Source organism: Somniosus microcephalus, chromosome 11 (genome assembly GCF_052327205.1).
Source record: "Somniosus microcephalus isolate GS21.2 chromosome 11, FLI_Smic_1.0, whole genome shotgun sequence".
Taxonomy (NCBI): Eukaryota; Metazoa; Chordata; class Chondrichthyes; order Squaliformes; family Somniosidae; genus Somniosus; species Somniosus microcephalus.
In genome coordinates this window covers 171,242,993-171,257,959 of record NC_140997.1, presented here as the reverse complement: position 1 = coordinate 171,257,959, position 14,967 = coordinate 171,242,993, and the positions used below count along the sequence as shown (strand labels likewise).

Here is a 14,967-nt window from a genome sequence, read left to right as displayed (position 1 = left end):
ATTGCAACTCCAACATCAAACTACTGTCGCCACTCCCAATTACTATTCAATGATTCCTGCATAAATGCAGCCTGTGTAGACATCAGGGGAGAGCAGAATCTAATTTGGTTGTGATGCCTCCCATAGTCAAATAACTTCATGCTATACTGGCTGGGCTCACACGTCAAAAATACCTTGATAGATAAAATACCATCGGGCTTGCAGCACCCAAGAAACTATAACGCAGGAAGAGTCAGCATCTTCAGAAAAAAAAATAGGAAAAAAAAATCTTCATGTGAAGATTGTACAGCCACTGAACAACTTCACCAAAGCTGACATGAACTGGGCTGCTGCTAGAAATTAAAATTGGATTTCCTGTGCATTCTAAACGCAGTTTTTATTACCTGACTGCACAGTGTAATATATGTCGACTATTAACTCCTCATAGTTTTCACATGGCAGTATTTTGAACTAATTATGTAAAAAAAATTGAAACTACTTCGTTAGAGAATATTAAATTTGGAAAAGACTGCACAATATCAATGCATCAAAAAATATTAGCACACTGCCCCCCAATGGCTTTTTAAGAAAACAATTCTTGGGCTATGGGCATCGCTATCAAGGCCAGCATTTATTGCCCATCCCTAATTGCTCTCAAAAAGGTGGTGGTGGGCCGCCTTCTTGAGCTACTGCATTCCATGTAGTGATGGTACACCCATGGTGCTTTAGGGAGGGAGTCCCAGGATTTTGACCAAACGGCGAAGGAATGGCGATCTATATTCACGTCGGGATGGTGTTCTCACGCGCCTGCTGCCCTTGAGGTGATGGAGGCCACGAGTTTGGAAGGTGCTGCTGAAGAAGTATTGGCGAGCTGCTGAAGTGCACCCTGTAGTTAGTACACACTGTGGCTACGGTGCGCTGGTGATGGGGGGAGTGGATGTTTAAGGCGGTGGATGGGCTGCCAATCAAGCGGACTGCTTTATCCTGGATAGGTCAAGCTCTTTTAGTGTTGTTGCAGCTGCACTCATCCAGACAAGTGGAGAGTATTCCATCACAAGTCCCAAAGCTATGGTGCTTTTCATAGTCTTGAACCACACGCCAAAGAAGAATTTTTTTTAAGTGAGAATGACAACCCATGGAGCTTTCAGTTTGCCTCTGGCCTGTAAACCATTACAGCAAGGGAACAGAAGAATATGGTACTCCCAGCTAGTTTATAATTTTGATGTCAAGCCTGTACAAAAGGAAGATGAAATGGTACCATTGCATGCAATCCATCAAGACTAACATAGGTGGCCTTTCAGGATCTTAACAAGCAATTCACACGCCTTGAGGAAAAAGTAAAAGACTTGTTGTTAACTGCCCGTTGGGACACATTCTAAAGGCAATAGACTGTAAATTATTACAACACTGTGACAAATGTTAATTATTTCTATCACTTGGCAACAACCACCTCATTGGGGATTTAACTAAAGTCAATTCTACACAACGTATATAGCTGCTCAAATCATAAGGCTATTTTGCCTCAACACAGCAGACCACTAAATATTGTCACCATATTGGTAAGCTATAAATTCCTATCAAATATATCATAAATAGCGATTATGATCAGAAATTAGGTGGGCCCTCAAGTCACATATTTCCCAAAACAAATCAACAGAAAATCTGGAGATCTAAACCAATGGATTCAAGGAAGATAGTCACATTCCTACTGCAAGGTTAAACTGTTCAAGTAAATGAGCAAAACAAATTACACTGACACGCAGCAACGATTAAAAACCCATCCAGCCATCGTAATTCAGCGTGTCTAATTCTGGGTCATGAGCAGGTCCAAGGCTCGAAATGTATTAAAACAATCCCCTCCCTCGCATTCTATGTCTACTTAACAGTAAATTATTGTTATTTGGAAAATAAAAACTTTTGAAGGCTCCACAACCATAACCATCACATTATAAGGATCACCATATCCCACTGAAGTCACGTCACTAGGGCCATCCCACAAGCCAGATTACCCACTAATACAAATCACTGTCCAAAAGTTAGAACATTCACCAAATTAATGTCAGCAAAGCTGGTTGGTTACACAGGAGAACTTAACAAGTTGAATTGAGAAGAGAAAATTAACTATTAATGCTGGGACGGTGAGGATTTCAGTTACAATGTTTTTTCACTCCTCTTATTGAAACTTATAAAATTCTTCGCAGACTTGACAGGGTAGATGCCGAGAGGCTGTTTCCCTTGGCTGGAGAGTCTAGAACTAGGGGCACAGTCTCCGGATAAGGGGTCGGCCACTTAGGATTGAGATGAGGAGAAATTTCTTCACTCGGAGGGTGGTGAATCTTTGGAATTCTCTACCCCAGAGGGCTGTGGAGGCTCAGTCATTGAGTATATTCAAGACTGAGAGCGATAGATTTTTGGACATTAAGGGCATCAAGGATATGGAGATAGGGCAGGAAAGTGGAGTCAAGATCGAAGATCAGCCATCACCTTATTGAATGGCGGAGCAGGCTCGAGGGGTCGTATGGCCTACTCCTGCTCCTATTTCATACGATTTTAAAAAAATCTGTGCTTGACCTGAGGTGTAAATAATAAGGGGAAACAATTATTAGTGTTCAAACTAGGCATATTATGCATACTTGCAGTTTGAAAATATACAGTATTACAAAGGCTGCAATATTATGCCATGCATCATTCTGCTAAGGTGGAGCCATGTCCCTTTCAAGTCACAAGGTCTAATGAGTACCAATAGAGACATCATGAATCAATTGCAGACATTCACACATATTTCACACATCCACCATTAAGCCTCACTGAAATACTTGATAAGCACCAAGTTCACCATATTATCATGCATGTCAAAACTTTGCCAGTTAATAATGGCCTGGAATTTGCAGTTGGGAGGACGGCGAACTGGCAGCGTTCCATCTTTGAAACTGACTGCAACTTCGGGATTTGGCACATGTGCAAATCCTGAAATTGCTGTCCGTCACTGACAGTTCCGAAACAGGCTGCGCTGTGCCGCCCCCGCCCGCCCCCTCCCCACAATGTGTGTAATCAGCCAAATCAGGGAAAGTGACAAAAATACATCGGCTCTTCTGCAGTAATTACGCTGTTAAATTCCCCACTAAAAGTTAGACCCAAAGGGATTGGGTGTAACTGGGGTTTTAACAGCATTATTGCTGCTAAACAAATATTAAGTGCCTGGAAAACGAATTTTAATTTTGTGCAGCGTGAAAATTGTCCAATTTAATTAAAATTAAGAAACTTTTCAAAATAAATTCTTTAAATTTTTAAATAAAATTTGTCTATCTTTATTTGAAGTTTGCCTTTTCCCAATGCGAGAACCCCAATCTTTCTTTTGCTCTCTCTCAACATTTTTTAAAAGTTAGAATTTTAAGGGCTTACACACTTCCTGGTTCACTGTCTGTGAGAATGTTGCATTTTGATTGGCTGCAATTAGACAGCCTGTTGACTTCGCAGCACCTCGCACAAGGGGATCTCCACTACAGTCCGTTGACTTGAATTGAAGGTTGGAAAACCCGAAGTAATCGACACAGGGATCCCGAGATCCTTGTGCAAAGCATACTTCAGGGCCAGCAACGAAGGCCTTCGCTTCCCTCGTTTGCTGCTGGCTGCAAAATCCAGGTCATTAACTTTGTTTTTTTTAACATTGTTTACTACACCAGGGTAGCAACCTCTTGCCATTAGCAGATACAGTGGATTGTGCCAAGATTACAGTACCACTGCTGCACCAATGGTAAGTGACGACAGAGAACCATCCCCATTTATTTAGTATTCTGCAATATTCCCCCCCACACACAAAAGTTCTGTCCTGGAATTTTCTCTTGCCTTCCCCTAAAGATCCTGATCTCGCTGGTGTACCATTCCACAGGTACCACCTCACCCACAGGACCTTTATGACATTTCTGATCATAAGTATTCAAACTCACGGGGCTGTCATGATTGAGCTCAGCAACATCTACATGAACATTTTCGAGCAGGGCTCACTCAGGATTGGGTACACTGGCTGATTTGACTTTCCGAATTCAAGAGGTGCAGGGTTTACAGATACGCTGGCATTGCTGTTTATTTCCAATCACCGGACTGCACGCGTTTTACAAAAAATCTCCACTCGATGTGTTGCTATCGATTCTCGTCCAAGGTGGGCAGAGGCGATGAAGTCCGGTTTTAGAAGCGACAGATCTTGCCTCGCCAATCTGCAGGATTCGTAACACCCAAGTTTCTTTTGTAATTGTTAAGCAGAAAGCATACAAGTAGAACATTGCATATAAATGCTGCATACTCGATCTTCTTGTTAGTTATATAGACTTTGCTAACTCACAACTTTGTGCCTCGAGTTTGCTACCCTGCGTTGGTGCAAATTAACATTTTTCGAATGCATTATCTTCTGTTAACTGGGACAGACTACTACAGCACTGCAGCAATTTATATATACGGCAGTGCACCGGGAGGCCGACTCGGCCAGAGCGCAGAGTACACAAGCAGCTTGCAATCTTACTGGCGGCAGCGGCAGCGGCCGGGCGGCTCTGTAAGTTACTGGAACATCTAACCGAACGTTCTCCCCGCCCATTCCATTTCCCTTTGTCCCTCCGAACGTCCCGCTCCTCACCGTTCCACTCTCGCGGATCCTTCCACCCAGTGTTCGAACGTGGTCGCCCCAATGGCTCACGGTCCTTCCAACGACGTGCAATCTGCAGAAAGAAGAGCCTCCCGTCAAGTGGGCAACCGCGCCACCCAGAGGCGAGCAGTCTCCTCTGTCCCGTCCACTGAACGACACAAGACAGTGAAATAATCTTGCATTGCTATACCGCCTTTCACCTCCTCAGAACGTCTAAAAGCGCTTTACAACCAATGAATTATTTTTTTGAAACCTAGTCACTATTGATTTGTAAGCCAGCCAAGCAGCCGGCACAACAATAACTTGCATTTATATAGCGCCTTTAACCTAGTAAAACAGCCCAAGGCGCTTCACAGAAGCGTAATCGGACAAAAAAATTGACACCGAGCCAAAGAAGGAAATATTAGCAGAGGTGGCTAAAAGCCTGGTTGAAGAGATGGTTTTAAGGAGGAGAGGGAGCTGGTTTAGGGAGGGAATTCCAGAGCATGGGGCCTAGACGCCTGAAGGCACGGCCGCCAATGATGGGCAAAGGGGGTGGGGGATCCCCAAGAGGCCAGAGTTGGAGGAACGCTGAGTTCTCAGAGGGTTGCAAAGCTGGAGAAGGTTACAAAGATAGGAAGAGATTTGAATACGAGGATGAGAATTTTAAATTTGAAGTGTTGGGAGACCGGGAGCTAATGTAGCTCAGTGAGCAGAGGGGTAATGGGTGAGTGGGACTTGCTGCGGGTTAGGATACAGCAGCAGAGCTTTGGATGAGCTGAGTGGAAGATGAGTGACTCTCCAGGAGAACATTAAAATAGTTAAGTCTGGAGGTGACAAAAGCATAGGTAAGGGTTTCAGCAGCAGATGAGCTGAGTAATGGGTGGTGGCAGACAATGTTACGGAAGTGGAAGTAGGTGGTAGGATATGGTGTCGGGAACCCAGCTCCGGGTGGAATAGGATGCCAAGGTTGTGAACAGTCTGATTCTGCCCGAGACAATGACTGAGCAGGGACAGCGAAGCGATGGCAATGGTACAGAGTTTGTGGCAGGGGCTGAAGATGATAGCTTCATTCTTCCCAATGTTTAACAAGAAAAAATTGCAGCTCCTCCGGAACTGGATGTTGGGCAAGCAGTCTGACAACACAGAAGCAGTGGAGGGGTCGAGACAAGTGGTGGAGCTGGGTGTTGTCAACGTACATTTGGAAGCTGACCCCATGTCTGTGGATGATGTTGCCAAGGGGCAGAATGTAGATCAGGAAGAGAAGGGGCCAAGGATAGATCCTTGGGTGAATCTGGCGGTATCGGTGCAGGGACGGGAAGAGAAGCCGTTGCTGGAGATGCTCTGACTATAATCTGAACCAAATGAGGGTAATCTCACTGAGCTGTGGTTACCACATAGGCAAATTTCAAAAATGATTAAATCTCGACCGAAATTACTCCAAGGAAAAACAGAGTTATTGCACAAGATGTATTTGATCTAAATTAAACAAAGCTCATAAAAGAGTTTATTTGCAATACAGTCTCTTTCATCTACCAGCAATCTCAGCTGACTAAATGGCAGTGAGAAGGAAAAATAATTAAAAGCACATTTATTAGCAGATTGGAGAATCCTATTTGCTTTGAAAAATAATTGATTGCACTGTACAGTATATTAAATGGACAAGTAAAGAGACATAGACAGTTTCAATTAATACTGCAGCTTTAAAACTACAGTTAATAGTGTTCCATAAATCTAATTAGTGACTAACCTCGAAATAATCAACCAGAGAATGTGGGTTTATTGAACTTGAATTCATGAGATTGAACTTTAATTGACAATTCATTATGTTCGGGGAGAAGGGGTTTGCAAATTGATTTTTTTCCCAACTTTACAGCATGCACTTGTTTCCTGTCTGATCTCATTTGAAATAAAAACAGAAAATGCTGGAAACGCACCACACATCTGTCCCTTCATTTTTGCCTGTGACTTGCCCTTCTCCCTTTTCAGTCATCACAAAGCCTGTCAACAGGCTGAAATGCCTTTACAGCCCTTTCAAAGTATGTAATAATTTTACTCCTTATTCTGCCACTTCCCTTTAAGTATCTGCATCCCTAAATAGTTCACCAAAATTAGAATTTTCTGCTCCCCCCACTATGCTACCTCCCTGCACATGTCTAAAACTGCACTCGAAACTTTGAATAATTATGACAGTATAAATTGACCACAGAAAAGTCAGCAATACACTTCTGGTGACCTAAGCATTCATTTCTAGTTATTTGAAAGTAAACTGCACCTGCAGTGGAAAATTTACCTTGTGTTATTATATCTCTCGTGCGTTGTTCGTGCTAGTGTGGGATCTGGATTGTGAGTCTGATATCAAGGACAGTATTAATCCAAATTGCATAAAAATGCACAATGTGGGTCATGGAGCAGAGGAGAGAAGGAGACGATATAGAGTAGAGTGAGTCAAGGGGACCAGTGTATAGCAGGGGAAAGGGAAGAAGGTGGGGAGGAAAGGACAGTATTCAGTTGTTCCTCTTGATATTATTCTTTTAAGAACATAAGAATATAAGAAATAGGAGCAGGAGTAGGTCATATGGCCCCTCGAGTCTGCTCCGCCATTCAATAAGATCATGGCTTATCTTCGGCCTCAACTCCACTTTCCCGCCCGATCCCCATATCTCTTGACTCCCCTAGAGTCCAAAAAATCTATCGATCTCAGCCTTGAATATACTCAACGACTGAGCATCCACAGTCCTCTGGGGTACAGAATTCCAAAGATTCACCACTCTCTGAGTGAAGAAATTTCTCCTCATTCTCAAATGTCCGACCCCTTATCCTGAGACGATGCCCCCTAGTTCTAGACTCTCCAGCCAGGGGAAACACCCTCTCAGCATCTATCCTGTCAACCCCCCTCAGAAACTTATATGTTTCAATGAGATCACCTCCAGAGAGTATAGGTTTTACACTTAGGGGCATTGGATGCTATATGCTAGACTTTTAATATATTACGATTGGATCTCTTGTGGTGTCACTCATGGTGAGTCTGCGATACAATCTTTTATCCCATGTAATTTGCAATATATTATCACAACTGCTGATAAGCGGCATTGCATTTTTATTACACAGTATTGGCAGAAAGTTAGTGGTATTTTTGGGTCAAATTCCATGATTATGTTCATATTTGTATGGAAACTCCAGATCAGTAGGCACGATTATACTTATATGTTGATTTAAATATGTGGCAAATTTTATTGCTTACATTTTTTCAAAACTCAGGATGTAGAGGAAGGTGGTAGGGAAGATGTTCCAGAATGCACATGGTTGGGTTGCAAGTAATAGTAATGGTGGTTAGATAGTGCTTGAAGGATGGTGCTGGAGAGTGAGTGCACTATGGTCTGGGAACTTTAGGGAAAGGTATCATTGGGTGTGGGAGAAGGTTTCTGAGGTGTGGAAGCTGTAGGAGTGATGTTGAAGTGCAGCAGTGGTAGGATGGAGGTTGTGCATTGTGGCAGTTCTGGAAGGGCGGTACTGTATTAGGGAGTGTTCCTGAAAGAATTCCTGTGGTTAGATGTTTGTGAGCACTGGGAAGGGGGAATCAGATTTTGACAGGGAGTCCTCAGGGTATGGGACCACTGAGGTGTGAAAGGTGTACGAGAGACCTGGCATGTAAAAGGAGTAGGAGAAGGATCATGGGCTGCGAGAACACTGGGAGAGGGGTGACGGGATAGGGCAGTGGTGTCAGGGTGGAATACTGGGTTGATAGAGAGTTCTGTCTGTCCTAAGAGAGTGGTGCTGAGGAGTGATGTTGGGATCTTGGAATACAGAAGAAAGTGTCCTAAGCTGTGGTACTGTAGTAATAGGGAGGTCAGGGTGTTGGAGCATTGAGAGCAGGACTCATGGCGAAAGGGATCATTGGGGTTGTGAGAGTCATTGAGTACTGGGAGGGAGGTTCCATTGTGTCCCTGGAAACAGTAGATTGAAAACAGAGACCTGTATTATGAGAAGGAGGTGATCGATGGTCTCTTCCCCACCACAGCCACCTCGAGGACAGTGTGCCATGACACCAGACTCTGGATGTGCATGAAGGATCTGACAAGAAGAGCCCTTCTCACCACCGTCTTGGTGCTTGTTTGACAGATCTGGAATGAGCAGTCTGCTCAGGAAACCTTCCGACAGGATCCACCGTATCCTCTTTCTGCAGGGCCTTGAGGATGATCTGTGTGGGCCACTGTCTGATCAACTTGTGGTCAAAGTTTTCAAACTCAGCTATCATAACTTGCTTGGACAATGAAAAGGAAAATCAGAGATTAAGCCAACCCAGACCATTCACATACATCCCTTAGGATCAGAGTGGTATCTGCTACGAACTCAGGAGAACACCTCTCATTCACAAAATGGTACATCACACAGGAGGTAGGAGAAGGAGTTAGAAAAGGGAGGAAGGCCGACGGTGAACTCAAATGCAAACTCACATCCTATCTCTCATGACATGCTGGGGGAAAGGCAATAACTGTGTTGCTAATTTCTCTGGTTACACAATGAAAAAAGACATTCATTTTTCCCCAATCTTACTTATCTTTCAGTTTTAAGTTTTGAGAGGGATCTACACGCTCAACCTATCTTTTCTCTTTACAGATGCAGATGGACCTCTGTATTTCCAGCATTTTCATTTTGCATATTAAACAAAATTTGTAGTCTCACTTTTACATATTATCAAACATATAATTTCCTTATAGAAGTAGCTTTAATATACTTCTGTCTGTGAAGCACAATTCTAAGATGTGACTGCAGCGACTTTTTGGTCTTTTATCATTCAAGCACAAACAGCTAGTCTGTGCCATCTTTAGAAGTAGTTTTTTTCCCTCTTTTGAAACGTGTCAAACGATAGCATTCTTCAGCTGAATATTACAAAATAACACAAACATTGCTTAATTTGCGGGGGCGGGGGGGGGGTGGAAGCAACTGCAAGAGCTGGAAATCTGAAATAAAAAAAGACCACGCTACAAATCCGCAACAGCAATTGTAATTCTTGAGTTGCAATGCTCTTGAAATAGCAGCATCACCGCCTCCCTCACCGTCCTCGGGCTCTTGCATTGTTCCACGGAAGCTCAACGTAAACTCGAGGAACAGCACCTCATCTTCCGATTAGGCACTTTGCAGCCTTCAATATCGAGTTCAACAATTTCAGATCATAACCTCGGCCCCTATTACATTTTTACTTATATATTTTTTTCTTTCCACCCCTTTGTTTTGGGTCTTCCTTTCCCCCCCCCCCCTTTCCTTTTTTTTTCTCTCTCCCACATGGCAGCTGTTTCTCATCCTGCCAGGACACTTCACACCTAATCTCAGCCGTCTTTGTCTCCTTTGTCCTATTACCATCTCGTCTGGTTTTGAATACCTCTTAATGTCTCTTTACTTCTCTTTTGTTCTATCGCAGCCCTGCCTTCGATCTATCTTATATCCTTTTTGAAAAAGGGTTCAACCGAAACGTCGACTTTTAATTGCTCTCCACGGATGTTGCCTGGCCTGCTGAGTTTTTCCAGCATTTTCTGTTGTTATTTCACCGCCTCCCTGTTGTAGTGTCAACTGACACAACCCTTGAAGGGTTAAAATGTAACTTGGCCCCCTGTTTAGTGATGGGGCTACAACAGCGGCGTTGCCTCTCTCTCTCTCTCTCTGTCTGCCTGAGCGGAAGGTGTTGAGGGGGAGGACTTTCTTACGTTTGATGGTGGGCTGTGCACGCTGCACGAATAAAGTAGAAACAGGAGGCAAAAACCAAAAAAAAAATGTCAAATCTGGAATTAATTTCCGACCAAGTATGAAGAACGTTACGGCAGCAGAGTGCACAGCAAATGACGTGGGTGCGGGGAGCGGATCTGGTGAGCCGAGTGGTGCGGACCCACACAATGAAACTTTACTGCAAGATCGCTGCAATCGCCGCCTGCCTGGCCGGCGGCCGCCTGCTGCTCTCTGTGCTGCTGGCCAACTCGGCTGCTGAGCCGCCACCGCCACAAGGCAAAGGGGAAACTTGGCAGGTCGAGCAGGGATTCCAGGGGCGGCTGGTTACTCGCCCCCCGACCGCTTTCCGCCTGCTGCATCGGCCGATTATAAACCCACAGCCGCGTCTCTTCACCAAAAGGCGCAAAAAGCCAGCGAGCGACAGGTAAGGGCTGAGGAAACGCTTGGAGCAGCCGCTGAAACAAGCGCCCTGTGTGTGTGGACATCGGCTGCTCCCCCGGCATAGGCATGAGTGGCCTCGGAGCTGTACTTAAAGAGAAGGATTTCCTCTCTGAGAATGGTTTTGATTTGTCAAGAAGTGGTTCAAATCTTTCCATCTTCATCTAATATCTGTACACCCCGCGCGGCTCTGCTCCCAGCAATGGAGGAAACTGTTTCCTGAACTACATTATTTTTTTTCCCTCAACGAAACATTTTTTTCCCGAAACTGTGTGCGGCGCCCTGGTTACAGCACATTTGTCAGAGATTTTATTCCGGGTATAATCTGCTCCCCCTCCTTCCCCTGCGATTGTATGTCAATGATTCTGGGGAGTGGCAGCAGTGTTCTTGTGGTCTTAGAAATTGTTAATGCCAAAGTTTAAAAGTGTATTGTGTTCCGATTTAGTGAACTAATGACAAGAGTACGATAGCAAAACACTGCAGATGCTGGAAATCCGAAATAACAACAGAAAATGCTGGAAAAACTCAGCAGGCCAGGCAACATCCGTGGAGAGAATCTGCTATATCTAGTTATTATAGTTAAAGTTTGCTACTTGTGTTGGTGGAATGTTCATGCTTTGGGGGAAGGGCTTGTTAGTTTAAAATAGTAATGGCCCTGAACTTGCAGTCGACCGCGTAGCTAAGGAGTACGTCGCCGACCTCCGAACGAAATCCGCACTTAACCTCGTGCGAAGCCCCAAGCGAAAACTTGCTTTGAAACGCTGTGGAGTTGTGCGCAGCGTAGTGGCCCACGGAACCCAGGGGCGTACGTGTACGTAAGCGTACCTGGGATCACGTGGGGTGGTGCGCCTTTCACTCGGCCAATCAGAAAACATTTCAACACGACACCAAAGAACGTGTAAATTTAAGCGGTGTGACACGAGCTATATTTATTTGGCAAGTACAGTACTTGGCTTTAAAAAGCACAGGGAATACTTTGGAATAAGTAGTTATTTACTGGAAGACTGCAAGATTTAAAAAAAAAAAGATTTAAAGCGATCTCATCGTCAAACCGAGCCTTTACTGCTGTCTGGTAGGTTCTTTTACGTGTTTGTTTTTAATTATTATACGATTTTCTCATTCCCCCCCCCCCCCCGGCCTGTTTGCACCAGCTGTAACATTTTCCAGCGTAATTGATGCGCATTAGGTGGGCAATTAGCCCAACTTTTCACCAGGAATGAGGACTTGAAAGTCCTAGCGGATCATCTGTCTATTCGGAACTTGACAGATCGCAAGTTCGATATATAGCGCATGCGGAAATCTCAAACTTGCGGTCGATTTCAAAGGCGGTATGATGACGTACTCTGAGAGTATGCCATCATACCAACCGCAAATTCAGGGCCATCATTTCAGTGAGGAAGTTTGCACTAAAACAATTGCCTGGCCTCTGTGAACATCTGTATTTTGATCTCCTGTTATCTAGCAAGAGGAAGTGTTTTCCCTTTTTGTATAAGCCCCCACCCCCACTATATAAACAGCAATTTGCATTTATATAGTGCCTTCAATGTAGTAAAACGTCCTAAGGTGCTTTATATCTAAATATATCTAAATGATGTATTAAAAAGTTTATATGTATGTGTACTTCCTGTCTCCAAACCTTACCTCGTCAATTTTCCAGTTATAAATTCCTATGTCCACGTTTATAATGAAAACCGTCAGTGTAAACATTGTAAACATTCTCCTGTTGTAATTACAACCTCTGGCCAGTGGTGGTGCTATAGCATCTCAGTTGTGCATTTCCCAGCTCCTCCTCTGTTCGAACTGACTTCCCCTCTGCTTTCCAAATGCCTGTAAGATTTGATATTTAGTTATATCATTGTATAAAATCCAAGTATTGCAAATAAGGACAGAATGACATTATCGGGACTAAATTACATCTACCTTGTCTGGTCCAATTATACTGCTGCACCCCTCAATCTGAAGGCTACACTGGTTCTGGTCTCCCGGTGTGCAACGTCACATCACAAGTTAGATATAAGTAGGTCTCTAAATCTATATCTCCATGAAATATAGAATGGAAGGTGTTTCATTTGGAATGTAGAATGTGATATGCCATTTGCTTCAGGTGTATGTGATTTGTTCCAAACATAAAATGGACAATATTTCTCAAAATGTGAGCTGCCAATATTTCATCTGAATTGGCATCTAAATGTAAACAACACAAACTCACTTCAAGTAAATGCAATGCTAGTTGTCTTAAAAATATTTGGAAAAAATATATGGACTTTTTTTGTCAATCTCGCGTATAGTCAGGAATATAAACTGCATACAAACAGTATTTTCTTGTATCTTTGGTATTGTTTGGATGCATTTATTGCTGGTCATGACTCTCCAGAGTAGGTGGAGTGACGAGCGTAATAGTGAACCTGAGGTTGGTGTCACTGCCAAGCACAGCTTGCCTGTGAAGCTGCGGCGTGGTGGAATGCATAGCTGCAGTTTTTGTCAGTCACCCAATGACAGGATAGTGGAGTGCTGCTGTGTTTCAAATATATTAATGTTTTTAATTTTACATAATTGCAGTTATAAACCATTCTGTTGCTGGTGATGACATTTATGGAATCCTTTGAAAGCCATGTTCACAATATTAGTTTAGCTGGGGTGGAGAGGCAACGTTTTAAAAATTCATTTTAGTCTTCATGTTTCCAAGGATAGGGAAGAAATATTCCTACAGCTTTCCGACGATCCTATGGCTCTACCCTCAGCAAACCCACGCATGCTTGATTGGCACTCAACAAAAAATGACAGTTTACATTGCTTCCTGGTCAAAGTATCTCATATGGAAGATCATTTGTGCTCTGTTGGGAGCCCTGGACAAGATTGTGGCAATTTTTACCCTCTTTCCTAGGTGTTTCATTGTGACATTAACCTACAATCCTTCTAGGAAGCAGCTGCCTTATTTTGTGAATTGAGCAAAAAGGGATCACCTATCTTAAGGACTTGTATGGCACACTGGACTTGCTATCATTTGTCGACATTTAACTGAAGTATTTCAAACCAGGGACTGATTTCATTCACATCCGTCTTTCTGTTGTTAGATTGCTTGTCTGACATGTAGTAAATGAGCTATTACATTCAGCAACTGAAAATTGGGAAGATCAAAAAGATGACAAGGTAATTATGGGTGAGGAAGACTATTTGACCCATCTTCATTCATCTATCCAGAAGGACCAGACAGTTCCTCCTCCTCCAGCCCCCTCCGCCTTGCAGCATCCAGTTAATTCCTAAATGATTCCAATTTTTTTTCCACTCCTCTATCCAGGGAGTCCATTTCATGTATGGATCCTTCTTTGTGTGAAGAAGAACTTCCTGATATAAATACATGTTGTTGTTGTTGTATTTATACAGCACCTTTAACATAGTAAAACATCCCAAGGTGCTTCACAGGAGTATTAAAAGACAAAAAAATTGACACCGAGCCACATGAGGAGAAATTAGGGCAGGTGACCAAAAGCTTGGTCAAAGAGTTAGGTTTTAAGGAGCGTCTTAAAGGAGGAAAGAAAGGTAGAGAGGCGGAGAATTAAGGCAGGGAATTTCAGAGCTTAGGGCCTAGGTAACAGAAGGCACGGCCACCAATGGCTGAGCGATTAGAATCAGGGGTGCTCAAGAGGGCAGAATTAGAGGAGCGCAGATATAAACAGAGGGACAACCATTAAATCTAAGAAAAGAGTATATACAAATTATATGAATGTATATTTATACACTCAGGGATATATCTGTTTATACACTGTATGAATAGATCTGCGTTTATGTGTTCAACCATAAATGTTTTTCGATGCTTTGGCAACATAAGATGTACCTTGTCATGCCAATAAAGCGATTTGCATTTGAATTTGATATCTTGGAGGGTTGTGGGGCTGGTAGGAGATTACAGTGATGGGGAGGGGGCGAGGCCATGGAGGGATTTGAAAACAAGGATGAGAATTTTGAAATCGAGGCGTTGCTTAACCAGGAGCCAATGTAGGTTAGCGAGCACAGGGGTGATGGGCGAACGGGACTTGGTGCGAGTTAGGACAGGGGCAGCCGAGGTTTGGATGACCTCAAGTTTATGTAGGGTAGAATGTGGGAGGCCAGCCAGGAGTGCGTTGGAATAGTCAAGTCTAGAGGTAACAAAGGCATAGATGAGGATTTCCACAGCGGATGAGCTGAGGCAAGGGCGGAGACGGGCGATGTTA

General features: G+C 43.5%; 1 protein-coding gene across 1 annotated transcript in view; it reads left to right on the top strand.

Moving 5' to 3' along the window:
* The first annotated feature begins 9,969 nt into the window (after positions 1 to 9,969).
* The window catches only part of gxylt2 (glucoside xylosyltransferase 2), a 41,659-nt gene continuing 36,661 nt past the window's right edge, over positions 9,970 to 14,967 (top strand). Inside the window, exon 1 of the mRNA XM_086001427.1 lies at positions 9,970 to 10,742. Within this exon, the coding sequence (XP_085857553.1) occupies positions 10,432 to 10,742 (311 nt within the window). The 5' untranslated portion in view covers positions 9,970 to 10,431. The remainder of the gene's footprint in view (positions 10,743 to 14,967) is intronic.